The sequence below is a fragment of the Salvelinus alpinus genome, chromosome 12, assembly GCF_045679555.1.
Source record: "Salvelinus alpinus chromosome 12, SLU_Salpinus.1, whole genome shotgun sequence".
Classification (NCBI taxonomy): Eukaryota; Metazoa; Chordata; class Actinopteri; order Salmoniformes; family Salmonidae; genus Salvelinus; species Salvelinus alpinus.
Window position 1 is genome coordinate 21,117,192 of NC_092097.1, and position 27,915 is coordinate 21,145,106.

Consider the following 27,915-nt stretch of genomic DNA (forward strand, 5'->3'; position numbering starts at 1 on the left):
CCAGGGAAAAGTCCCAGTAGGTATCATGGACGTCGCGGCAGTGCCATAGGGATAGGAACAATAGAAGAGGTTCATGTATAATTCTCCCTTCTAATTCGCTGTTTCACTGCTGTTTTCTTTGCTTATTTGTCTGGTTATCTGTCTCTTTGCATAACTCAATTACTGTTGCTTTCTGCCTAAACCAATATTTTTAGATTCATTTATGAAGCAATCATTTTCAACATCTCAAGTGTGTGGTAAAACCACTGGGTTATAATAAAGCTATCATTTAGGTAATAAAGAGTTAATGAAGAGTATCCATCACAAAAATGGAAAGGTTTGTGAGAATACTTACTGGTTTATTACCTTACTCCGTGTATCAATTCCTCTCTTTCACTCATGATGAAGTGATGGACTATCTCAAATTGTCTTTCACCAACAAGCCGCTGTCACTTCATTTTAGTCCACCCATAATGTTTATCATGTGTTGTAGATAGCAAGTATCATATACTGAAGGCATTTGAGTCATTGTGCAGACTGGAATTCACATTTTCACTGGCTGTAAAACAGACCAAGTAATATCTTAGACAGTGTACTATAGCCTCCATGTTTTATTATAAGTCATGCTAGAGGAATATAGTACTGTGGCTGACTAACCTATCCACTACTCCCCAGTCTCTGATCATTCCTGGGAAGAGCCCCACCAGGAAGAAGTCTGGGCCTTTTGGCACCCGACGGAGCAGTGCCATCGGGATCGAGAACATCCAGGAGGTGCAGGAGAGGAGGTGAGAGGAGGGTTTGGGCTACCTGGAGATGAAAGAGGAAAATGGGGAGTGTCAGAGAAAATGGATAGAAAGAGATGGAGAAATTAAACATATCAGAAGTGCGGGCCAATACCACAAGTCACTATAAATGGCTGTCAGCTGTTACGTGATTGCATTTTACAGAAGTGTCTCAGTTGCGTTAGCATTAGTGGCTAACGTTAGATAGCAGGTTAGATTAGAGTTAGGGATAGGTTAAGGTTAGGGTTAGGTTCATGTTAGAGTAGGGTTAGCTAACATGCTAAGTAGTTGCAAAATGCTATGGTTGTGTTTAGCTACATTTTATAATTAGCTAAGAAGCTAAAGTTGTCCCTGAGATGATTCAAACATGCAACGTTTAGGTTGCAAAACATTTGCATTATAAGCCTACCTATCCTCCCCAACAACCTCCTTACTTTTGTTTCTGTCTAAAGTACCTCCCACAACATACGACATCAGATTGCCTAGTGTTTTTTTTGCCAATGGTACAACTGTTACAAACTAGTGGGTTTGTCCTGCGAATTGACACGGTTTTATGCCTCAAGAGATGGGAGACAACGGGGTAAAGAGAGAGATGAGGCATTCAAATATACAGGGCTGCCAACTTTTGAAGAAATCTTGGAGTGAGATTTGTTATGTGAATTTCATTGCCCCCTGGCACAATCCCTAGAAGGGGGACTGGGAAAATTGTTCTGTTTTAAAGCTAATTTCCTGCAAATCTACGTATTTTGACATGGCTTAGGTTTATGACCAGAGTGGAAAATAACAAAATAAAAACCACAGGTCAGGTGTATTCAGGATGCTTTGAACATTAAATGAACACTCAAAATTCAACAACTTTGTTACTTTTGAGATTTTGGGGGGGATCAATTTTAAAGTATGCTAATATTTTTTTTTGGGGGGGGGTATTTTTTAGGTGGTTTGACACTTAATTCAGATAGTAATGAAATGAAATAGGGAGACAGGCAAATGCTAGAAACAGTGGGAAGGTTGGATTGATCCCTGTCCTCAGCTAGAAAGGTATATGCAACATGTGCCAGGGAGTGTTACCACTTCACCAAGGCTCTGCACAGCAATTGTGTTATATTAATGGTTGATGGCAGAAGGTAACCAAATCATAGAATACAGTCTCCTTGTCCATAGACTGCTTTCGAGGTAAGGACACAAGCATTTTATAATTTGGGTGAACTATCTCTTTAAAATAGGGCTGGAAGAAAATCCTGCTCGCTCTCCAGGAGGGTTGGCCACCCCTGAGTATGTTTCCCAAGTGCTGGGTGTTTGAAAATGTTCTTGTTATAACAATTAATTTCTCAAAATCACCCAATCTTCAAGAAACATCTAATAAATATCAATATTCAGGTGGTGTATGCCTACTAGTTGAATATCCTTGCCATCATCTTACTCTACATAGAGAAAATATGATGTGTTTATGAGTTGTGAGTCCCTCTACCATCTCTGCCTAGCATGTGCACAATACTAAAATGTCAAAAATAATATTTGATTCCTGGAGCTTTTAATATCCAATGCTTATTTGTATTCCTTATTCAAAATTGTCCATGAATGGCTGCAAAAATAGGCATATCAACTTTCAAATATGTGATTACACTGGCAAAATTGGTAAGATGTGAATAATAAAATACGTTTGGGGAATAACAGTAGTGTTCTTGCTGACAAGCACATAAATGACCCTATATTTTAGCCATTTGTTAAGAATGAGAATTGTTTCACTGATCAGATTAAATAAAGTAAATAGATAATAAAATCTCATGAAGACAAGATGACATGAATCTGCCCCGACACCCAAACCAAATTATTAATACATTTTTTCCGCACTCTAGAATCAAATGTACACTTTTGGGATCACAATCTGTTTGACAAAGCTATTTTCACAGTTACGAATCAGGTCACCCTACCAAACTTCCCTGCTAAAACATAACTGCCTTTTTGTTGCAAGTGTGGATTACATCGATTTTAGTACATGCTGTCAAAAGGTTGCATTCTGCAATAGATTTATGGACGGGAGTAACAGCAACCTAATTTTGTTCACAACATTTTACATAAAACAGTGCTACCATGCTACTCTTTTTACAGGTAAAATATATTGAAATAATATAATTTATTTGTATTTAGCCTGTTTTAGGTTAAAAAAAGACAAATATAAAATCAGCGGAGAACGTTCTCTCTCCATTCAGCGCCACCCTAATCTGAGAGGCGTTTCTTTAAAACATGCATCCAATCCCCTTGATCTCTCACATAACTAGACCAATCATATGCTTTAATGTGCCGTGTTTTAGAGTGCTGTGAATCGCAGGAGCAGATGGTTTGATTTCAAAACGATTTGGAGCACAGTTGAAAAGTAAACGCGCTAATGGACTAATTAGAAAAATTAAATCAGTAGTTTTCAATGAGTGACGTATAAGGTGTGCCGTGAGAGCGTGAGAAGAGGGTCAAGTGCGTGTGTCTCACGGCCAATGTGTGAGAGTTGGCAGCTCTGAAGATATGTGAGGTCACTGCAGAGACATGTTGGTGTTTGACCGATAGGCATTAGCATCCTGATCTCAATTCAGGGGGCTTTATTGGCATGGGAAACATATGTTAACATTGCCTTAGCAAGTGAAGTAGATAATAAACAAAAGTGGAATAAACAATTAAAATGAACAGTAAACATTACACTCACACACATTCCAAAAGAATAAAGACATGTCAAGTGTCGTATTAGGTATATATATATATATACAGTGTTGTAACGATGTGCAAATGGTTCAAGTACAAAAGGGAAAATAAATAAACATAAATATGGATTGTATTTACAATGGTGTTTGTTCTTCACTGGTTGCCCTTTTCTTGTGGCAACAGGTCACAAATCTTGCTGCTGTGACTGCACACTCTGATCTCTCTCCCCACCTCCCTCAGTCGGGAAGTGTCCCCCAGCACACAGAGGACCCCAGACAGCGGACACATCTCCCAGGACCCCAAATCAGAGAACTCATCCAATCAGAGCTCACCAGAGATGCCCACCACAAGGACCAGGTGAATAGACAGCACTCAAAAGGGCTCAGTTGAACCCAGGCTGAAGAATGTGTGTGTGTGTGTGCACTGCAAAAAATAATGTGTAATATTTCAAGATATTTTTCAAGATAATTTACCTTCATATGATGATTAAGGTAAAATATCTTGAAATAATATAATTTATTTGTATTTAGCCTGTTTTAGGTTAAAAAAAGACAAATTATATGACAATGACGTTAGATAATTTAGCTTGATATGAAACAACTAGAAAAGGGAAAAAAAGGGAATTATCACTCAATATAAGATATTTTGGCTTGTTTAGTTTGCACTTTTTGCAGTGTGTATTAGAATGGTCATTTACATTTTAGTCATTTAAGCAGACTCTCTTATCCAGGAACAATTCGGGTTAAGTGCTTTGGTCAAGGGCACATCGACAGATTTTTTTACCTTGTCAGCTCGGCGATTTAAACCAACGACTTTTCAGTTACTGGCCCAACGTGCTTAACCGGTAGGCTACCTGTCACCCCAGAGTGACCCAGGTGTGTAGTTCCACCATCTGTTGCAGGGCTCCATACATCCCTGAGGCCCAGGACCTGTCCCGCTCCTCATCCAATGCTAGCAGCTTTGCCAGTGTGGTGGAGGAACACGATAATGTGTGCATCGATGAATACAACACTGCACTGGTAGGTGCCACTGTTTTCCCACCCTCACTCACTAACATACAACACACCGTAACATAGAGGTTCATGTCTATATAATTGTGACACACACTCGAAAAAGATCCTGACTGACATTTGCTCTTGTGTTTTTGTTTGTTGCAGGAGAGTCTATGCTCTTCTGGAACACCACACAAGAAGGACTCATTTGGGTACGTCTCCTGGGTAGAGGATAGTATGAGCAATACTAGTGCCACCAGCCAGGTCAGCTCTCCAGGTGAGCTTTTTAATAGTGTTTTCAATACTGCCATAAGGCTCCAAAAGTTTAGTTTGTCATGATGGCCCATCTTCTGCCCCTCCCTGACAGCACCTGCACTGCCCCATCAGACTGAGGGGGGCAAAAGGGTAGAGCTCAAAAGGGCAGAGAGCCGAGACAAGACAGAGAGGTCACAGGATAAGTCATCATCGGTAAGATTGGTTATACTATTTTAATAATCAGATCCCCTGTAACATCTAAGCTCGTTCACTGTACTAGATGTGTACATTGCAATACAATCAAATACAGATTTAATTCTGCTAACATACAGCACAGGAGGTTGGTGGCACCTTAATTGGGGAGGACAGACTTGTGGTAATGGCTGGAGCGGAAAAAGTGGAATGGTATCAAACACAAACACATGGTTTGATGCCATTCCATTCACTCCGTTCCGGGCATTATTATGAGCCGTCCTCCCCTCAGCAGCCTCCACTGACATACAGGTATATATTGGTGTTAATAAATCGGCTTATAAATGTATAAACTTACCCTTCATTGTTGTTCAGTAATTGTGGTCTTTGTTAACCTTGTCATTCTCTTTCTGTGTCTGTCTGTGTTTCCAGAATTGTTAGCCTCTCCCTATTGATCACTACATGGGTGTCCATTAGCAGGTACCTGGAGTTTTCCAAGTCAGTAGATGTAACTAACCATGTGTTACCCATGTCTGTTTTTGGATTGGTTATGTGTAATGACCAGATAGGGTCTGACCCCAGTCTCTCTCTCCTCTCACAGCATTCCCATAAGAGGCACCCCCTGCAGGAGATGAAGCAAGCACATGTGTTTTCCACCACAGACGCAGAGGAGGATCAGAGCTAGTCGCTGGGACAGGCAGACCTGGTGTAGGCTAGTCTAGTCTGTACAGCCAGGTCCATGGACATGCACTTACAGCCCTCCCTCATTCCAACTCCATGTGGCTGACTCCCAGCATGCCTAGAGGGGTGAAGGAGAGGAGTGTCCCGCACCCCACCCAAAAGGAATGCCACTCACACAGCATCGCCTCTGGCTGTCTGTTGGCTCGCTTAGCCTGCATCTGTTCATGTGGTTTCTCATTGTATACTCTCCCTTGTCTTCTCAATGGCATTGTTTGTTTTGTTTTGAAGGTCGAAGCAGGGGTGGATCTTATGCATTCAATACATTGGTTTTGCAGGAGATCCGTTGACCATGTGTGAGGTACAACAGGACTTTCTGTTAGGCTAAGGAGGAATGCATGAGGATATCAGGGTGTTGTCCTGTTGCCATTGTGGGAAGAAATTACATTATTGCACCCATCAGCCTCACATTCCACCATGATACTGTACATGTGTTACTCTTGGTGTCCTAGATCCTTTGTTGTCACATCAATCCTTGTGTTTAAATTATGAGTGTAATGGTGGGTGTTGACTAGAAACTTTTAGTAAATGTTACATGTTTTTGATAGAAGGTACTTTTGTCATCATGCTGCTGCTGGTTTCAATTTCACTACTTCCCCTGACAAACTGTACAATTAGTTCACAGTTGATGTTGATAAATGGAAAATATTTTACTGACTCAACAATTATGCTCATCCTATTTCATGCCATTTAAGCTGAGCAAAAAACATGAAGTATTGAATTACTGATAAGGTCCAGTGTCCAAACGACTAATCAGTCTTCATCCCTGTTCCATACTGTAGATAATACCGCATAGACATTCCACCAAGGTGACCTAACCAAAGCAGACAGCCTCCAAAGTCAAGCTATTGTCCAGTGACTACGGTCTTCAGTTTTTTCTTTAAATCAAGCTAGTGGTTTGGAATAAAGTATGTGTTTGGATGTGTATACAACTGTGCATGGTGTAAATCTGCTTGCAACCCCCAGTCAACTGGTACCATGCTCGAAATAGGTGTTGTCCCAGGACTGTTCCTGTGATGTTACTCCAAACCAGTCAACTTCTCCAAATTCAGTGCACAATCACTATCAGTTTCATATAGGTTTTGATTGAGAAAGATGGGGCTACATTGTGTAGATGTGGAAACCGGCACTACATTTTCTGATTGCTGATAGTTTGAAAATCTGACTTACTTCTAAAAAGAATTACACTGTGACAAATCTTGAAGTTGCCTTTTTGATGATTGTGTTAAGCTGCTTTGTAGGAGGGTAACCCCCTTCATATAAGGAATCTATCCAACGGTGGACTTTGCCAACTGGAATCTATCACCAACTGGTTTGAATGTAAAACTAAACAGATGTCTATTAATTTGTACATATCTGCTCTCAATGAATGGAACCTGGGTCTCTTGTGAAACGTCTAACATTGCCTGAGTAGACATTTTCCCTCCGATGTATGTGATGAAAATAACTGATATGAAGGCATGGTTTTCATTACTTTTTATTTCAATGAAATGAAGAGCCAATGTGGAATTGAGTTGTGCTTTCTCTGTTGTGACATTAGTACATTCGGTTTTCATACAATCTTTTGGGAATCTTTCAGTTGAATCTTAAGGATCCCTGTCTAAGTAACACGAAATCAAAATACAGTTAGTCATTAAAACACCATTCTGAAGATTACGATGAAACAAAATACTATTAATTGGAAAGATGATAAAGTTAAGTTTCATCATGTTAACAGAGCCTTTGGAGTCAGTGTGTATTGCACAAACTCAAAATATATATTTTTTAAACTTTATCATAAAGGTCTCACTAGTCTTTGTAAAATGCTTGAATACCAGTAGTTGGATTACACCCTCTGGTGGCTCCAGATTATATTTGCACATTTCTCTGTGGTCCAGTTCTGTTTGTACATGCAAGACATTTGGATTGAGCCCCCAGCCAATTCAAACAGATCTAATTTGCAATGTGCTTGATTCAGGTGATTTTATTGCTCTTCTCGTTGACAGTCTGCTTAAGCCCTTGTTCAAGTTCAAAAGTCTTGTTTGTAAATATTGCTTTTCACCCTTTTGTAAATTAAGCCAAATATATGTTTAATAAAGAGAAAGGTGTAATACCGTTGGAGGACTGCTGTGGTTGTTTGAAGGCAACTGCTGCTGGTGATTGTTACTGCTGTTTATTTCAAGCATGATTCCCTCTTTAACTACAACCGTTCCTTCCCCCCAAATCCTTCACATCTCCAAGTTCCACCACTTGAAGGAGAACGGTTCCCTGCGGACGTTGGAGCCACAGTGAACCTCTCCCAGCAGTTTGTGGTAGGAGGCAAAGTCATCAATATATGTGCAGCTGAGTCCCAGGCCCCCCATGAGGGAGGTCATCTCTGCCTCCAGGGCACAGCGGCCATCCACCTTGGGCCCAAACGGTTTAGGGATGCCCAGGTTCTTCCCCAACACAATCATGTTCACCTGGAGGTAGAGACATATATCTCATTTAGGAACTGCCTCTTGGGATACTTGGGTAGTAGATGACTTGAACATACTCCTTAATCACATGTAGAAAATCATCACAAAACTACAAAGCTGATTTGGCAGCATTTTTGAGAGGTTTGCCATTCTGTAAGAATAATAGGTCCCAAAAATAAAGTAAGAAGTACTTTGGGTCTGGGTTAGGGGTCAGCATGAGGTGTTCTAGTGTAGAACCAATGTATTCTTACCATGTCTGGGTAGTAGGCTACTGCCCTGTTCTCCATCACATGGAAAAGGATGGGCAGGTCAATGATGTCATCGTCGTCTAGACCCAGCTCCCTCTTCAGGACATCCCTGTTCCAGTCTATACAGCTCTGTAGGGTGGCAGCATGGTTATTATACCAAGCCATGCAAAGCTCTGCTTGCTTCTGTGTAACTAGTCATTCTGGCCTCACCTGGACATAGTTGTTTTCTGCCTTGAGTTTCTCATCACTCAAAATCACATCTACTGTAATCTCTTCTGCTCCAAGACCTGTGGGATCGAAAAGCTCAAGTTGGTGTTGATGAGTGACAAATACAATTATTAATACAGTGAAACAGTGGTTCCCAAACTTTTTATAGTCCCATACCACTTCAAACATTCAACCTCCAGCTGTGTACCCCATCTAGCACCAGGGTCAGCGCACTCTCACATCATTGTAAGCCTGCCACACAGACTATACAATACATTTATTAAACATAAGAATGAGTGTTTGTCACAACCCGGCTCGTGGGAAGTGACAAAGAGCTCTTATAGGACCAGGGCACAAATAATAATAATCAATAATTTTGCTCTTTATTTAGCCATCTTATTTATAAAACCTTATTTGTTCATCGAAAATTGTGAATAACTCACCACAGGTTAATGAGAAGAGTGTGCTTGAAAGGATACATATAATCTGCAATGTTGGGTTGTATTGGAGAGTCTGACTTAAATCATTTTCCACACACAGTCTGTGCCTGTATTTAGTTTTAATGCTAGTGAGGGCCGAGAATCCACTCTCACATAGGTACGTGGCTGCAAAGGGAATCAGTGTCTTAACAGCGCGATTTGCCAAGGCAGAATACTCTGAGCGCAGCCCAATCCAGAAATCTGTCAGTAGCTTCTGAATAAATAAAATTCACAGAACCGCTTGTTGCAATTTTGATGAGACTTTCTTGTTAAGACATCGGTAATTGGACTGGAGGCAGGGCATGAAAGGGATAACGAATCCAGTTTTTTGTGTCATCCGTTTTGGGAAAGTACCTGAGTAATTGCGCACCCAACTCACTCAGGTGCTTCGCTATATCACATTTGACATTGTATTTTGCACACAAAATATCATACAATGATGGAAAGACTTGTGTGTTGTCCTTGTTAATGCAGACAGAAGAGCTCCAACTTCTTAATCATAACCTCAATTTTGTCCTGCACATTGAATATAGATGCGGAGAGTCCCTGTAATCCTAGATTCAGATCATTCAGGCAAGAAAAAACATAATCATAGCCAAACGTCATCATACAAGCGGTCAGACAAGTGAAAATTATGGTCAGTAAAGAAAACTTTAAGCTCGTCTCTCAATTTTGTCCGTTGATAACCAGCGCACTTCTGTATGTTGTAAAAGCGTTACATGGTCGATGCACAAATCATTGCATAATGCAGAAAATACACAAGAGTTCACGGGCCTTGCTTTAACAAAGTTAACCATTTTCACTGTAGTGTCCAAAACGTCTTTCAAGCTGTCAGGCATTCCCTTGGCAGCAAGAGCCTCTCGGTGGATGCTGCAGTGTACCCAAGCGTCGGGAGCAACTGCTTGCATGCGCGTTAACACTCCACTATGTCTCCCTGTCATGGCTTTTGCTCCATCAGTACAGATACCAACACATCTTGACCACCAAAGTCCATTTGATGTCACAAAGCTGTCCAGTACAATACAGCATTGTCCCAGCCATATCCGCAGCAGCAGGAAGAATTAAGTCCTCCACAATAGTATGGGGCTTGCCTGTCCTAGCCACTCGGTAGCTCACGATATAAGACGCTTCTAGCTCCTTCTTATTAATGGTATCTGTTGCTTTTATACATGTCTTACTACTCGAAAGTCATCTTAATTCTCACTCAAAACTCCTGTTGCATATTTTTCAAATTGGCATGTTTTGTTTCTAAATTTCTGCGCAAGAGTGAAGGTTTGTGAGATAGTACTTTTGCACATATAACACACTGTGGCTGAGGAAAGGCACTACTCCCAATATAAGTGAACCCCAAATCAATGTAGTTCTCATCATATTTGCACCTCTTCGTTGGTCCAATGTCCCGGTCTGTTGTTCGGTGCTTTCCCGGGTAAGGGGGCAGTAGCTCTTCGGCTACATTAGATTCACAACTGTCAGTGTCCATGCTAGCTGGGCTAACAACAAATGTAGAATTACTGATGCTAGCATTGGATGTGCTCGTGGAAGCAGAACAACTTGTGTCGTCGACAGGTGTAGTACTGCTCGTAGTAGCGTCCATAGAGACACATACCAGCTCTACTGGTAGTACTGCTCGTAGTAGTAGTACTACCAGTAGAGCTGGTATGTGTCTATGGACGCGGGCCTTACTTTTTTAACCATTAATCCATTTTTGAGCAAACGGAATGAACAGCAGCTACATTTGGCTACATAAGGACCGTTAGTGGAATTCCCGCGAGAGTAACAGTTAATGTGATTGGATGTTAATTATTTGACTAGGCTACCTGTATTTGACATTGTGTTATTCTTCTGAACACAAGATGGTTTAATTTTATTTTTGGCAGTGAAACGAGGCTACTCAAGCGAGAAAAAAACCTCACCCAAATGTTTAGCCCCGTTGGAAAATCTAAATGGACTGTTTGAAAATGTCGGCGTACCCCCGACGGCATTGTGCGTACGTACCCCAGTTTGGGAATACCCACCCTAACGGAAGGCCTACCATCAAACATTTTGGCTTGTCCATGCCCGTCATTCTGTAAGCCCCTGAATAGTTTGTAGCTTGCATCGGGGCTGGCGAGCAGAAGCCGGAATCCCTGCAAAGAAAAGGGAGACAAAGACAACATTGGCTGTGCCCTTCCTTTGACATCCTGGTAGCTTTACACTAACATAACCACAGGGCAGCCAAAGTCTGTGTCATGTCCAAGTGCAAATAGATGGGATGAACAATTCTGGTGCTCAAAGGATCTCACTAATTTCTACTCTAGATTACAGAGCAATGTCAATTTACTAGAATTTTTTGAAAGAGTGAAAAAATAAATGTTTTCCTTGAGAAGATTTGTACCTTTTTGTCCGGAGCTGGGACAAAGGTCATGAATTCATCCACATGCCCAACCAGGAGCCAATCAGAGAACAACGCAATGGGCTCCTGGACTTTCTGAGCCCACAGGAAGTCTTGCACTACTTTGGTCATGTTACGGCCCTTAGTAGCCCTGAAAAGTCAAACAGCCTTATCACCACCACTGGCCACAGACGTATCTGAATGTTCCACAAACTCATTAACAAGAACTTATAGAAGGAGGTACAAGGAAGGTTATTGAATTCTTAAATCAACTAAAGATAAATATTGGTATCTAAAAAAACAGATTAATTTCCTTCAAAGCAGCTAACCCCTAGTTATTAACCTTTACAGACAGTACTTACGGTATGTTGCCTGTAAAAAAAAACACACAAAAAAATAAAAAAATCTACCAATGTTTATTTTTTTTACCACATTCGTACCCAGGTAAGCCTTTTATATCTCCCATGCACATGCAGCAAGTTAGGAGTGGGAGGAGACGTGGATCGATTTGAATAAATCCAGTGAATATACACCATTACAATGAAATCCATTATTAATTCATCTTAGGTCCTAAGAAACATAAGTAATAAAATGTATTTTCAAAAGAATAGAATGGCATATTTTGAGTTTAATTATGTTATACTGGTCTGTGTAGCCTATATACTACATGCATGAAATCAATATTTATTTTGTTAATTAAAACAGACAAGACACTCTTAGGCTACCCTAATCACAGTCATCACACATAGGCTATTGTATAGTAAGCTAAGAATATAATGAAATACAACACATTAAAATAAAACATTTCCCACACAACTTGCTTCAGGGCAACATGTGGAACTGCTGTCATATAAAAAAATAAAACAGATATTTTGAAACAGATCCCAAGGCAAGCCAATGCTTTTAAAGCCATGCTTCATCTGTCCTACCCTCATTTTGCTTTGTTAGGGAGCAGGCATAGGGTCTTACATTGAAAGTAGGCCATCTTCATATGATACTGATCGCAATCTAGATTTTCAAAAGCATGCGAGTCTCAGGATCATATTTTCACAACATCTGCGGTACTGAAATAGTTGACCACATGCAAGTAGGCTTTTGCTTCAAATGTAGGCCTATTATAACAATTGGATTACTTGGGAGTTTCAGTAACCAACAATTTGATGCCTTCAATTGCATTAGCGTATTTTATCCCAATATTTTCGTCATTCAGGAATATTTATTCACACAGTAATTCTTTATGAATCCATCCAGTTGTGGTTAAGAAAACACTCCATGTGGTGAGCTATGCATAGAGATGGGTGAAGTGACATGCCTTAGTACATTTCATGCTAAGCCATAGGCAGAACTTTACCGCAATCATGACTAGGTCATTTGGCGGATATAAAAGTAGAGGCTTTGTCACCGGCAATAACTTTCATATATAAATAAAAGTCTGCAAAAAGTTGGTGGGATGCTAAAGTTTGCAGAAAAATGTCTTGGTTTGAAAAGTGTATATGTTACACTCACGTGGGGAAGGCCACTCCAATGATGATCCTACCCAGAGGGTAGTTCTTTCCATTTACAGTGACTGGAGGGCTAACCTCCAGGTTACCAAACGAGTCCAGGCTGCTCACTTCTTTGCCATATGCTGTCCTAGTCACATAGCCAAAGTCTTGGCCCTGAGGTCACCAGGTAGAGAAAGGTTAAGACACAGGTCCACCACACCGCTCACATTTCAAAGATAAGAACATTTTAACTCTAGGTGTTGTGAATGCCTTTTCTTACCAGTAGCACATCATAAGGAAAGTCCTGTAGGTCTCCGTCTCGGGGGGAGTCCAGAACAACAGGGAAACGTTGGTGAGGAGAATCAATGTAGCCAAACTCAATCTCATCCTGAGAGAGAAAACCTCCATTACATTTCTATACATTTTTTAGTGCAGTTAGAAACAAGACACTGGTCTTTGTTCTGATGTCTTTCATTTAAAGAGGATATCTAGAATTTAAATTGACAATGATTAGCAAACATATGGAATACATTTTGTTTAGATTGAAAACAGGTTGGAATTGTAAAGTGTTCAAATGACAAAGAGTTCAAGCACAAAACGGCTTGAAAGAATACGAGCTGAATCCCACGGCTTACAGTACCTGCATCCAACGGTCTCCTCTGTTCATATCCTCAGGGCAAATCTTCAGTTTGCACCCACTCTTCTCCACCAGCCTCCTCATTCTCTTTAAGAACTGGTCATTATCAGTTGTGCTGGGTTACCAATGCACAAAAACACTTGTCTCAGTACGTTTATAGCTGGCATCATTATTTCCATCAACGCCATCATAATTTTCTTCATCATCATCATCATTGCCTCTCACCTGCAGACAAAAACCTCTACAGGGTCGAGTGTGTTGGGTGTCATGATCCAGGGAGCCACTCGGAACACCACCCTGTCAGTAAAGATGGGCGTCTCAGGAAAACCCTGGCAAAAGAAAAGAAAAGAAAAACGATTGAGTCCGGAATAGATATATAACCTTGGAAGTTTTAAACTAGAAAATTAAATGTATTGAAGTAAATGTGGTGTGCTTGCTAGTCAAAGTATTTATGGTTGTGAAATGGTAGTAATAGTGGTAGTGATGGAAGTAGTAATAGTGACCTATTTTGGGGTGGTTTGTAAGTGCAGAATTATTATAGTAGGTTATAGTGGGCTAATATAGTTGGCTAGGGTAAGTACTATATCATCACACACCAAGTGTTTTTAGGCTCTCAAAATATTTTAGTTTGAATATTCTGAGAGTTTTGTGGCAGCCATTTAAATTAATGGGGATACAACAAGCATTTTAGTTTATGAAGTAGGAATGGTAGCAAAAAGCTGTGTTGAAGAAATCTAAGTTCAGTCAGTCTACCCATGCTAACATTGGGGTTGTGTTTGTAGCTTTAACGGTTCAAGAGCAGAGGCGAATCCAAATACTTCCTATTCAAGCCTATGGACCTTTAAGTACATTTAAAATGGTTATAGTTCAAAAGCATAAATGGTATCAAAAAGCTGTATACAAGCACACTAATCCAGATCGGTCTGCACCTTTTAAAGTTTGAATGGTGTTCCTAGCTTAAAAGGTAAAGACTAGTTATGACCTGAATTTTTCCCATTCGAGTCTATGGCCATTAAATTACATTGGGATTTATGCAAAAATGGTTGTAGTGTGAAAAGTATAAGTAGTATCAACAATTATTTTTCAAGCACACTGACCGGTGCCAGTCTGCACATTTTAAAGTTGTTTTGGTGTTGGTAGCTTTTATGGTTTTGGCACTAGGGCTCCCAGTGGAATAATAAGAAGTATGAATAGTTTCTAAAGTTGTGCTTTGCTTTCAGCAAGCACACCTAACAAACCAACAATAAAAGTGTTAAACTACAAGGTACCTGAGAGCTTGGCTCCAGCATGCTGAGGTTGATGCTGATTAGACCCTCAAAGTCTTTGTCAGGGAACCTTAGGCCTTCAACGTAAAAGTTCATCTCAGCGTTTCCCCAGAGGCAAGGTACCTCCTTGGAAAGATCCTCACCTCCCACCACTAGTGGGTAGTCCTTCACAAAGCTCTTGTAAAACAGGTTGTTTTCTGCTGCAGTAAATAATGTTTTAAATGTAAATAATAGGGCTGGCATAAAGCTGCAATATGTAACACTTTGTATGAACTGACAAAATTAACATAGAAATGTGAGTTAAAGATCTGTCATTCTCATTAAAAGCAAGTCTAAGAAGCGGTAGATCAGGTCTATGTGCACTATTTCTATGCTTCACATTTTATAGTTTAGTTTTTGCATCTTTTACTTTCAGTTTTGTACACCAGCTTCAAACAGCTGAAACAATAATATTTTTGGTTATGGAAAATATATTTCACAGTGGTTTAGATGGTACAAGGATTCTCTACACTAAAATTACTTGTTTTGCCACAAACTGAAATTAACTATTAGAATATTAGCAACCAGGATGTGGCAGAGTGATCTTTACAAATGTTATCAAGTTAATCACAGGCCGGCAGGTAGCCTAGCGGTTAGAGAGGCGACGCAGCAACCGTAAGTTTGAATCCTGGGTCTGACAGGGATGTGAGCTGGCAACCAGAGGGTTGCTGGTATCAAAACATAGATACTGTTGAGCCTTTGAGCAAGGCACTTAACCCCCCACAACACCTGCTACACAGGCACCCAGTGTGGTTCCAACATGTATGTGTCTCTTTCAGAGGCAGAGGGATAAAAAAAAAATTGGTTGGACCTGAACTCAATCACAAATTGCTCCAATTAATCTGTCATTTAAAAATGTTTATACAAAAAACATTGCAAGATTATTGACATCTTGATTTTGTCTTAAGTAACGTTTAGCAAATTGGGGTAAAATGATAAAGCACACTTTCTTTAACCTCTAACTAATATAATATTCAGCCATAAAACTGTAATTGTACATCACGTGTCAAACTCATTCCACGGAGGGCCGAGTGTCTGCGGGTTTTTGTTCCTGCCTTGTTGTCACGAGCGTCGTAGTGAGGAGACCAAGGCGCAGCGTGATTAGAATACATTCTTCCTTTTAATAATGAACACTTAACAAACAATACAAAATAACAAAACGACCGTGACCGCTATAACACTGAGTGCAAACATGCAACATCACATAGACAATCAACCACAAACCAAACTGGAAAATGTCAACCTAAATAGGATCCCCAATCAGAAACAACAATAAACAGCTGCCTCTGATTGGGAACCAATCTAGGCCACCATAGACCTACATAATGCCTAGACTACACACACACACACCTAGACATACCCAAAACCCTAGACAAGACAAAAACACACATACCACCCTCGTCACACCCTGACCTAACCAAAATAATAAAGAAAACAAAGATAACTAAGGTCAGGGCGTGACACTTGTACTTGAATTAAGGTCACTAATTAGTAAGGAACTCCCCTCACCTGGTTGTCTAGTTCTTAATTTTAAGGAAAAAAATAAAAGCAGCAAACAGGCCCTCTATGGAATGTGTTTGACACTCCCGTTGTACATGCATAGACAGCCACACACACCACATACAAGATCTGAACAGACTGGACTCATTACACAATTTATTTGACTCACTCAGGGTTTGGTGCATGCCTGCTGTGGACCTGAAGACCCTCACACACTCTGCATCACCCTGGGAGATGTGCATGGTCAGCTTGTAGCCCTCTGGGAGCTTGGCAGGGCCACTGGTCCGCAGCACCATGGCGGACATATCTTTAAGATCTGACATATCGAAATATTGGCATTATTGTACATCAATTGTCAACCCATCAACCACCCAAGACAAGGATCCATCTAATCAAACAAGACACTCCTAGCTCAGGCATTTTGTATTTAGCCAACACAAACAACTGCTGCTCCTCTCTAATGAATCCACACAAGAGACCTGCAGCCTTTAAATGTTGATTTATTGCAATGCCTGCAGCACTGTCAGCCTGGCTGTCAGCTCAGTAGACCAGGATGACTTGGTTGTTGTTATACCTGAGACTCTGGTGACCTCAGCATGCTCACTGTCCAGGCTCTTCCGAAAGGTGTGTTCTGAGTCACAGTTGACCAGTAGGATGGCACCGTGGCCATTAGGCCCCCACATCCAGGATCCCTGAAGAGAGATGAACACTCATTCAGGGACAAACAAACACTGCCCTGTCAAATGAGCTTTTCCCAATTTGTTTGCAAGAGGTTAAATTACATTTACAGCTGAAAGGAAAAGTACAAAGTTTTAATTTCCTATGAATGCATTGACAATCTTCCAGGATTATAGCATGAACACTAGTCATCTGACATGCCTATTCATGTTAGAGCGTCTCCTTCTGTTGTGTTAGGAGACAGAGATAGTGACATCTGTGCTGAAAGCGACCTGCCTGGACAAACCCAGCAGATATAACTAACCTTGTTGGGGTTGTTCCTCTCCACCTGGCCATCTCGATCAGCATCAACATCCAGGGAGATCTCTGTAAGATAGACAGGGCCTCTGTGCCATTGAAGCTCATAAGCTGCTTTGAGTCTAGAATAGACTAATGAAATATACCTTAAAGGGGCCATCTGCAGTTCAAACAAAGCCCCTGGTAAAAAGTTGAGGGATGGGCTAAAGAAATGTAACCACAAATTCATAGAGGTGACCATCCATGATATAAAATTATAGTTTTAACCATGTTTTGAGACCATACAGTGTTTGTTTACATAGCTTACAAACACTGGAGTAAAACAAGCTTATATTGTGGGTTCTGATGTGTTATATTCTTCAAGAATCGATGGATATATAGTATATCATTATTTTAAAAGATCCATAAATGGATGTAGCAATCGCTGATTGTCTCTAACACGAAAATGTACAACTGACAGATTTACAGTACAAAAGGGATGGTATTAATGGGGTCAGAGTAGTTTAAATGTGTGTGCTCTCCTGTCATCAGCATGACATACCAAAAGCAGTGAGATGAACGACAGCTTTACCCAACACCTCAGTCTTCTTTCCATAATACATGACCGATAGCTGCAACAGAACATTGAGGAGAACATTTACAAAGTCACAGGTGAAGTAATAACATCTCTAGACCAAAGCAGTGGTTGTGTTTTGATGGGGGTCTTCAATGTTATATTCCTGTCCAGATATGTACAGTACATTACTTCAGTGGAGAATCTGGACACCCGGCCCATTTTGGAACTGGCTTAACATAACCCTGGAATCCCTTATCAATAGGACTGGCACTGAGGTGTACCACTTCACTTGCCAACGTTTGACATTTCTCTGGTATCAGGTTGAGACAGGGCCACATTGGCATTATTTCCGTGTGGTTTGCACGCCACTCTTGAGGAGCTGCGGGTACTTGTCTTAATTAAATACTTCCCTGCAGCGTGTTCAGTCACAAGAGGGAATAGTCAACTCTGGATTCTTTTAATATGATTTCACATACTGCCGTCTCAGGGTAGTTTTCATGGCTGTGCCTGTAGCCTACTTTACCTTGCTATCATTTTCCACTTCGCTAGCAGTGTCCATGGTGAGAAGAAGCACTGTATTCCCATTGAAAGGGGTGGGAATTGGTCCACTCTTTGCTGGGGGTGGGGTGATCCTGTACTGCACGTTGGGGCTGCATTTCACAGAGAAGTACGTGGAGCTGGGAGGGGCACTCCTAGGGGGAAAACAAATACACGTGACATCCTGATGCTTTGCTTGCACAAATCTATAGCAATAAGAGACAACACAATTTATTTATTTTTATTTCACCTTTATTTAACCAGGTAGGCCAGTTGAGAACAAGTTCTCATTTACAACTGTGACGTGACCAAGATAAAGCAAAGCAGTGCGACAAAAACAACAGAGTTACACAAACAAATGTACAGTCAACACCACAAAATAAAAATTATATAAGAGAACAAGTGAATATACTGTACCTATAGTGCAGTGGACCACCAGCAGTGAGTACAGTTCATAATCTCCTATTTCCAGAGGCAACGGGTGGTAGTGCTAGTTCTAAAGTTACATTGCTACAGTCATCGTAGAGGTATGATGTCTTCTACATCCCTCTAAAATAAGTAACATACCAAAGGGGGAGAAATACTGGACTGTCAACCTACACTAGTATAATTTCACAAGAATACTGGCAATAAGGATGTATACAATATATATATATATCTATGTATCAATCTACAGCAAGGTGTTTATACTAAGTATACACCCGTTTATAAACATTAAGCTCGGGCTGTAAAACCTAACACCTAAAGTCCAGGGCTCCAGGCTGGACCAGGGAGGTGGTCCATGACAAAGGAACAGAGTTTTTCACAGAAGGATAGTATTTACCTGAACAAACAGTCTAGGCTACTCTAAACCATACCAAATAGAAATGTCCCTTGAGAGGAAGCATTTCGTTTTGACACACACCATTGTTATGAAACCATCTGTATCTGCTGTGTAATAATATCTTGTGGAGTCTCCGATAAACTAACCACAGCCTCACAGGCACGACAGTTCCACAATATTGTAGCAACCTTAACTCAACAACTAGCTAGCTCATCAACCGGTTCTTACCTCTTGGTGTATCGGTTAACGTGTTGGCTTAACAGTCGCTGGACCTGGGTTCAAATCCCAGCTGGAATTCCCTACGATAGGTTTATTTCTTCAGAATGGTGGTTTGTGTTGGGCTTAACACTCTTTTCTATCCTGTTAACGTCAAAATCATAGGCCATAATTGTTCATAACCCGTCTAATTCAGTTGCACTGTATCTTTGCCCTCGATTGGCAAGACTGGTGTCATATGAATTGGCAGCTTGTAAGAATAACAAAAGAGTCTGTTGACTAGCAGAAAGACATCACTGATGCAGACTCCCTCTTAAGAACATGTGGTCCGACTCCTCCGCTGAATACAAATGCCATCCACAAACAGTTCTTTCAGTCCAATAGAGGGAATGATCCAACTATTTATGCAGTTGGAATATCCCAAATATATGACAACAAAAGTCAGTTGATCATGTAGCCTAATTAGTCATTTGAAAATATATCATCATCATCTGATATTTGATGTAACTTCTCAGGCTAATGAAATGCAAATAATGGCACCACCACTTTACATGAGACAAATTGTCTATAGTAACTACTACAATCTTGTGTGCCATCTTAATTTTACTCATAGCTGAATAATAAAACAAATGGGGTACATTTTTCCAGAAACAATAACAGAGATTATTGTATATTAGCCTCAAATCAATCATTTTTACCAACGCATGACATTAGTAAATATTTTTAATCCAATTCAAATAAATGAATAAATAAAACACGACAACCCATATTTGAGCACATGGGCAGTTCTGTGCGAGACGACCGTTAGACCCGATGATGTGGTAGACCCGATGACGTGTTCCTATGCATGAGTTTAGCTAGCCAAAGTTGCCATGCCATCACCTATAAACGTGATCAGGGATTTCTATTGGAGAAGCAGTTTTAGCCCATATTCATACTGTACTGTCTTTGATTGTATTGTTACGCTCGTTGTTGAAATGAGTGGACCAAGGTGCAGCGTGGTAGGCGTACATCTTTCTTTATTCAATGAACACCGAAAAAACAACAAACACAAACGAAACGTAAAGTTTAGGAGGGCTAAACAGCAAAGTACCAAAACAAGATCCCACAAACTACAGGTGGAAAAAGCTGCCTAAGTATGATCCCCAATCAGAGACAACGATAGACAGTTGCCTCTGATTGGGAACCATACCGGCCAACAACGAAATAGAAAACATAGATTGCCCACCCTAGTCACACCCTGACCTAACCAAATAGAGAATTAAAAGGATCTCTAAGGTCAGGGCATGACAGTACACCCCCCCCCCCCCCCAAAGAAGCGGACTCCGGCCGCAAACCTGAACCTATAGGGGAGGGTCCAGGTGGGCATCTACCCTCGTGGCGGCTCCGGTGCGGGACGGAGACCCTGCTCCGCTCGTGGCTCCGCCAACTTCGGAGGCGCCTCTGGTGCGGGGATCGTCGCCGGGGACTCAGGACCGCGACTGGAGGCTCCGTGCCATGGATCGTCACTGGAGGCTCCGTGCCATGGATCGTCACTGGAGGCTCCGTGCCATGGATCGTCACTGGAGGCTCCGTGCCATGGATCGTCACTGGAGGCTTCGTGCGTGGAGCAGGCACAGGATGTACCAGGCTGGAGACACGCACTGGAGGACGGGTGCATGGAGCTGGCACAGGATATACTGGACTGTGGAGGCGCACTGGAGGTCTGGAGCGTAGAGATGGCACAACGCGTCCTGGACAAAGGACCACCTTCGCACGGCAAGTGCGGGGAGCTGGCACAGGACGCACTTGGCTGTGCAAGGCGCACTGGAGACACAGTACGTATGGCCGGCGCAGGATATACTGGGCCGTGGAGGCGCACTGGAGGTCTGGAGCGTAGAGCTGGCACAACGCGTCCTGGACAAAGGCCCACCTTCGCACGGCAAGTGCGGGGAGCTGGCACAGGACGCACTGGGCTGTTTAGGCGCACCGGAGCTACAGCTCGTAGAGCCTGCGCAGGATATCCTGGACCGAGGAGGCGCACTGGAGACCAGGCGCGCTGAGCCGGCACCACCCGTCCTGGACAAAGGCCCACCTTTGCACGGCAAGTGCGGGGAGCTGGCACAGCACGCGCACTGGATGCGCACTGGAGAGACAGTGCGTATCAACACAAAACATGGTGCCTGCCCGGTCACTTGCTCCCCACGGTGAGTACGGGGAGTTGGCTCTGGTTCAAACCCTGGCTCCGCCAACCACCCCGTGTGCCACCCCCCCCCAAAAAAAAAAAATTGGGGGGGCTGCCTCTCGGGCTTCCGTCGTGGTCACGAACCCCGGTGTTGTCGTTGTTCCTCCCTCACTGCCTCCGTCTGCTCCCATGGAAGGCGATCCTTTCCGACCAGGATCTCCTCCCACGTCCAGGATCCCTTACTGTCCAAGATATCCTCCCATGTCCAGGATGTCTGCTCCTCCTGGCCACGCTGCTTGGTCCGTTTGTGGTGGGATCTTCTGTTACGCTCGTTGTTGTAATGAGTGGACCAAGGTGCAGCGTCGTAGGCGTACATCTTTCTTTATTCAATGAACACCGAAAAAAAAAATATATACAAACGAAACGTAAAGTTTAGGAGGGCTAAACAGCAGAGTACCAAAACAAGATCCCACAAACTACAGGTGGAAAAAAGCTGCCTAAGTATGATCCCCAATCAGAGACAACGATAGACAGCTGCCTCTGATTGGGAACCATACCCGGCCAACAAAGAAATAGAAAACATAGATTGCACACCCTAGTCACACCCTGACCTAACCAAATAGAGAATTAAAAGGATCTCTAAGGTCAGGGCGTGACATGTATCTTAATAAAGCTACAATCCGTAACTTTTTGGGTGTCCCGAACAAATTCACATAGAAATATGAGCTATAGATCTGTCATTCTCATTGAAAGCAAGTCTAACAAGTCGTAGAGCTTTGCTCACCAGCTTCAAAAACAGCTGGGGGAAAAAATGTGGTTATGGAAAATATATTTCACAGCTGTTTAGATGGTACAATGATTCTCTACACTACCCATATGGGAAAGTAATATGGCAATATATGTATATTATTTATACTCTTTGTTTAATATTGGCATATATTGTGGAAACATATGCCCATATATGCTTATATACTGTATATATTGTGGCAGACAGCAGGGAGAGGTGAGGAGAGTGGTTATTGAGGGGAGATATCTTGCAGCCCGCTGGCTCCACCCCCGAGCCTTATATGGACTTCCTGCCCCAACGAGGCAAGGATGTTGTTAGTTAAGCCAGGGAGTGCTTGGGAATAAAGGAAGAATCTGCATGAACAAAGAGGAGAGAACAAAGTACTATATGAAGAGAGGGACTTTCAAAGTTCTTGAAGTGTTCTGTATTGACTGACCTTCATGTCTTAAAGTAATGGACTAATTTCTCTGCTTATTTGAGCTGTTTTTGCCATAATGGACTTGGTATTTTACCAAATAGGGCTATCTTCTGTATACTACCCCTACCTTGTCACAACTGATTGGCTCAAATGCATTAAGGAAAGAAATTCCACAAATTAACTTTGAACAAGGCACACCTGTTAATTGAAATGCATTACAGGTGACTACCTCATGAAGCTGTTTGAGAGAATGCCAAGAGTGTGCAAAGCTGTCATCAAGGCAAAGGGTGGGTACTTTTTAGAATCTATGTTTTGATTTAACACTTTGGTTACTACATGATTCCATGTGTTGTCTTCTATTCTACAATGTAGAAAATAGTACAAATAAAGAAACCCTTAAATGAGGTGTCAACTTGATTAGTACATATCACTTTTTTTGTATGGGAGTGTAAGATGTATCTTATTAAAATACATCACATTTTAAATGTTTGTCACTTCATATGGTTTATAAATATATTATCATATGGCCACATTACTTTTCCGTATGGGTATACTTGCTTGTCACAATTTCAAATGTCTGAACTAAAACAAATCTAGCAACGAGGAAATGGCGGCACGATCTCTGTATAGTACACCTATTAATTGCACCGTAGCATAACCATATAGCCTACAATTTCGTTAACGAAATAAAGCAATACGGATTTATGCCGCGTTCATGTGATAGTCAGAACAAGGAAACCGGGGACAAACTGGGCTACTGTTAATTCAAAGGTAATCAAATTGTATTTGTCACATGCGCCGAATACAACTGGTTTAGACTTTACAGTGAAATACTTGCTTACCAGCCCTTCCCAACAATGCAATTTAAACACACTGATGTAATCTATTTTTAATGTCAACTTGTCTCCTACACTAGCTAACAATAATAGGGTTACCCAGCTACTACCGCCTGACGAGACAATTCTATCTGGGTCGGGTAGCATGGACACATACCTGTTCAGGTTCACTTTCAACACTGTGCCGACAACGTAAAGAGCCCTCAAAGTTTTCTCAATGTCGAGGCGAAATGTCCGTTGGTACATCTGGTCTACTGGCTTGTCGGTGGCTATTTTCCTATTAAAGTGCTGAAAGAGATTAGGGTGCCCGGTCAAAGAAACTTGCTCCTGGGAAACATTCATGGTGATAGACTACGTTGCAGTGAATCAGAATTATGAAATGAGACATGGCAGTGTAGTGTATACAGGTTTAAGGATTGGCCCTATTGTTAAGGGGGTGTTTTCCTGCATGTAATTTGAGGCAGATGAGGCTGCAATTACCCAGCAAACCAAACGTATGCTAATTTGCATAACAGTCTTCTAGAGTATGATGGCGTACGCAACAATTGAATGTGCATTCCACCACCTGTGTGGGTGGATAATAAGGATCCCAAAAAGGAAATTAATGTGGCTAAAATTGCATGGCAATCAAATTTGCATTTGTCACATGTTCAGAATACAACAGGTGTAGGTAGACCTTACAGTGAAATGATTACTTACAAGCCCTTAACCAACAATGCAGTTTTTTATTTATGTATTTTTTATTTCACCTTTATTTAACCAGGTAGGCAAGTTGAGAACAAGTGCTCATTTACAACTGCGACCTGGCCAAGATTAAACAAAGCAGTGTGACACAAACACAGTTACACATGGAATGGAATAAACAAAAAATTGTCAATAGCACAATAGAAAAAAAGAAAGTCTATATACAGTGTGTGCAAATGAGGTGAGATAAGGCAATAAATAGGCCATAATGGCAAAATAATTTAAATTTAGCAATTAAGCACTGGAGTGATAGATGTGTAGAAGATGAACGTGCAAGTAGAGATACTGGGGTGCATAGGAGCAAAAAAATAAATAACAGTATGGGGATGCGGTAGTTGGATGGGCTATTTACAGATGGGCTATGTGCATGAGTGAAGGATGCTTTGTTGTGAAGTAGGAAGCCGATTCTAGATTACATTTTGTATTGGAGATGCTTAATGTGAGTCTGGAAGGAGAGTTTACAGTCTAACCAGACACATATGGGAATGGCGTAGCAGTCGGATGTGTCTTTGTCCTGTCTTGTCCCGTGTAAATAGTATTCGTATTTTTCGTATACATTTCGTATTTATTTTAATTTCACTTTCCATCTAGGAACTGAATATACATTCCTACATTCCGCCTCACCCAATGTGGTACGGACCTGCTATTTTTTATATACTTTTGAACCGTAACCCCAATCAGAAGCTAGCCAGATAACTAGCTACTAGCTAGTAGTCAGTTAGCCACTGCTGCGGTCTTCGCCCTTAACTCGGACACAGCCAGCTTCAATACCGGGCCGATACCTGCCAGTCTGCAAGCGCGATATCAACCCAGAGCATATAGGACTGCTTTTTCTCTACCACATCACCGGATTCCTGACGCAAGCTCTGGACAATTACACCGTATCATCACAGCTAGCTAGCTGCAACCGAGTGGCTACTACTGGCTAACACCTCTGTCCCGAAGCAAGCACCAGTTAGCCTTGAGCTAGCCTCGAGCTAGGCCCATCTGCCGGCTAGCTGCAAGCGCGATATCAACCCAGAGCATATAGGACTGCTTTTTCTCTACCACATCACCGGATTCCTGACGCAAGCTCTGGACAATTACACCGTATCATCACAGCTAGCTAGCTGCAACCGAGTGGCTACTACTGGCTAACACCTCTGTCCCGAAGCAAGCACCAGTTAGCCTTGAGCTAGCCTCGAGCTAGGCCCATCTGCCAGCTAGCTGAAGAGCTAGTGCCACTGCCACTGCCACGAAGCTAGCACCAGTTAGCAAACACTATTCTACAATTCACAACCTCTCTTTCGCCATCGCCATCTGGCTTGGATTCTCTGTCGACACAACCACGTCTGAGCAGACCCCCTCCGTCTGAGCAGACCACCCCCCGGGCTACTAACTTTACACGCCGCGTGCTAGCTTAGTGGAGGCCTCCTCTGCTCCATCTACGGCTGCCCCCTGGACACTATGATCACTTGGCTACATAGCTGATGCATGCTTGACTGTCCATTAATTCACGGTACTCCATTCTGTTTATTTGTGTCTTATCTGTCGGCTCTGTGCTTTAACTCAGGATCTGTGTGTAGTTAATCCGACCCTCTCTGCCTAGTCATCGCCATTTTTTACCTGTTGTTGCTGTGTCAGACTAGCACCCTGTTATTGCTGCTGTTATCTTACCTGTTGTTTTAGCTAGCTCTCCCAATCAAGACCTGCAATCACTTTATGCCTTATTGTATGTCTCTCTCAAATATCAATATGCCTTGCATACTGTTGTTCAGGCTAGTTTTCATTGTCATTGTTTTGGTTTGCAATGGACCCTGTAGTTCCACTCTCCGTACCTCTGATACCCCCTTTGTCCCACCCCCCACACATGCGGTAACCTCACCCATTGAGACCAGCATGTCCAGAGATACAACCTCTCTTATCATCACCCAGTGCCTGGGCTTGCCTCCGCTGTACCCGCGCCCCTCCATACCCCTGTCTGCACATTATGCCCAGACTCTATTCTACCACGCCCATAAATCTGCTCCTTTTATTCTTTGTCCCCAACGCTCTAGGCGACCAGTTTTGATAGCCTTTAGCCGCACCCTCATCCTACTACTCCTCTGTTCCTCGGGTGATGTGGAGGTAAACCCAGGCCCTGCATGTCCCCAGTCACCCTCATTTGTTGACTTCTGCGATCGAAAAAGCCTTGGCCTCATGCATGTCAACATCAGAAGCCTCCTCCCTAAGTTTGCCTTACTCACCGCTTTAGCACACTCTGCCAATCCTGATGTCCTTGCCGTGTCCGAATCCTGGCTTAGGAAGGCCACCAAAAATTCTGAGATTTCCATACCCAACTATAACACTTTCCGTCAAGATAGAACTGCCAAAGGGGGAGGAGTTGCAATCTACTGCAGAGATAGCCTGCAAAGTTCTGTCATACTTTCCAGGTCTATGCCCAAACAGTTCGAACTTCTAATTTTAAAAATTAATCTCTCCAGAAATAAGTCTCTCACTGTTGCCGCCTGCTACCGACCCCCCTCAGCTCCCAGCTGTGCCCTGGACACCATCTGTGAATTGATCGCTCCCCATCTAGCTTCAGAGTTTGTTCTGTTAGGTGACCTAAACTGGGATATGCTTAACACCCCGGCAGTCCTACAATCCAAGCTTGATGCCCTCAATCTCACACAAATCATCAAGGAACCCACCAGGTACAACCCTAAATCCGTAAACATGGGCTCCCTAATAGACATTATCCTGACCAACCTGCCCTCCAAATACACCTCTGCTGTCTTCAATCAAGATCTCAGCGATCACTGCCTCATTGCCTGTATCCGCCATGGGTCTGCGGTCAAACGACCACCCCTCATCACTGTCAAACGCTCCCTAAAACACTTCTGCGAGCAGGCCTTTCTAATCGACCTGGCCCGGGTACCCTGGAAGGATATTGACCTCATCCCGTCAGTTGAGGATGCCTGGTCATTCTTTAAATGTTACTTCCTCACCATATTAGACAAGCATGCTCCGTTCAAAAAATGCAGAACCAAGAACAGATATAGCCCTTGGTTCACTCCAGACCTGACTGCCCTCGACCAGCACAAAAACATCCTGTGGCGAACTGCAATAGCATCGAAGAGCCCCCGCGATATGCAACTGTTCAGGGAAGTCAGGAACCAATACACGCAGTCAGTCAGGAAAGCAAAGGCCAGCTTTTTCAAGCAGAAATTCGCATCCTGTAGCTCTAACTCCAAAAAGTTCTGGGATACTGTAAAGTCCATGGAGAACAAGAGCACCTCCTCCCAGCTGCCCACTGCACTGAGGCTAGGTAACACGGTCACCACCGATAAATCCGTGATAATCGAAGACTTCAACAAGCATTTCTCAATGGCTGGCCATGCCTTCTTCCTGGCGACTCCAACCTTGGCCAACAGCCCCGCCCCCCCCGCTGCTACTCGCCCAAGCCTCCCCAGCTTCTCCTTTACCCAAATCCAGATAGCAGATGTTCTGAAAGAGCTGGAAAACCTGGACCCATACAAATCAGCTGGGCTTGACAATCTGGACCCCCTATTTCTGAAACTGTCCGCCGCCATTGTCGCACCCC

The 27,915-nt window shown here is 42.4% G+C and overlaps 2 protein-coding genes across 10 annotated transcripts in view; one reads left to right on the plus strand and one right to left on the minus strand.

The window, feature by feature from the left end:
• LOC139535663 (rap1 GTPase-activating protein 1-like) overlaps positions 1-7,726 on the plus strand; it is a 194,118-nt gene extending 186,392 nt beyond the window's left edge. For 4 of the 7 annotated variants that reach the window (XM_071335320.1, XM_071335322.1, XM_071335321.1 and 1 more), the window contains 6 exons: positions 655-764; positions 3,693-3,809; positions 4,336-4,471; positions 4,610-4,721; positions 4,812-4,912; positions 5,493-7,726. In XM_071335320.1, coding sequence (XP_071191421.1) covers positions 655-764; positions 3,693-3,809; positions 4,336-4,471; positions 4,610-4,721; positions 4,812-4,912; positions 5,493-5,576 — 660 coding nt within the window. In that variant the 3' untranslated portion in view covers positions 5,577-7,726. Of the gene's footprint in view, positions 1-654; positions 765-3,692; positions 3,810-4,335; positions 4,472-4,609; positions 4,722-4,811; positions 4,913-5,323; positions 5,390-5,492 lie in introns of all 7 variants that reach the window. The other 3 variants (XR_011667173.1, XM_071335319.1, XM_071335317.1) reach the window with 3 other exon arrangements.
• On the minus strand, positions 7,091-24,053 carry LOC139535664 (protein-arginine deiminase type-2-like). Of its 3 annotated transcripts, none has more exons than XM_071335325.1 (16): positions 23,767-24,053; positions 18,352-18,520; positions 17,814-17,883; positions 17,280-17,341; positions 16,872-16,989; positions 16,467-16,613; positions 14,762-14,955; positions 13,719-13,822; positions 13,497-13,608; positions 13,137-13,244; positions 12,879-13,030; positions 11,376-11,523; positions 11,034-11,127; positions 8,526-8,602; positions 8,319-8,444; positions 7,091-8,070 (listed from the first exon to the last, which is right to left on the minus strand). In XM_071335325.1, exons 1-16 carry the CDS (start codon positions 23,949-23,951, stop codon positions 7,837-7,839), a joined length of 2,100 nt encoding a protein of 699 aa, XP_071191426.1. In that variant the 5' UTR covers positions 23,952-24,053; the 3' UTR covers positions 7,091-7,836. The 3 variants fall into 3 exon arrangements, with proteins under 3 accessions (XP_071191426.1, XP_071191425.1, XP_071191427.1); XM_071335324.1 differs by having other exon boundaries at positions 14,762-14,958; XM_071335326.1 differs by lacking the exon at positions 23,767-24,053 and adding an exon at positions 19,417-19,696 and having other exon boundaries at positions 14,762-14,958.
• Between the last annotated feature and the right edge of the window lie 3,862 nt (positions 24,054-27,915).

Bases quoted from the DNA above. Each gene is read 5' to 3' on its own strand.
- LOC139535664 (XM_071335324.1), bottom strand. From the start codon at position 23,951: ATGAATGTTTCCCAGGAGCAAGTTTCTTTGACCGGGCACCCTAATCTC. The intron at 13,609-13,718 runs GTGAGAGGCAAT...TTGGTAACCCAG, and splicing joins GTAGAGGTTTTTGTCTGCAG to CACAACTGATAATGACCAGT. The intron at 11,524-12,878 runs GTGAGTGTAACA...TTGACTTTTCAG, and splicing joins ATTGGAGTGGCCTTCCCCAC to GGCTACTAAGGGCCGTAACA.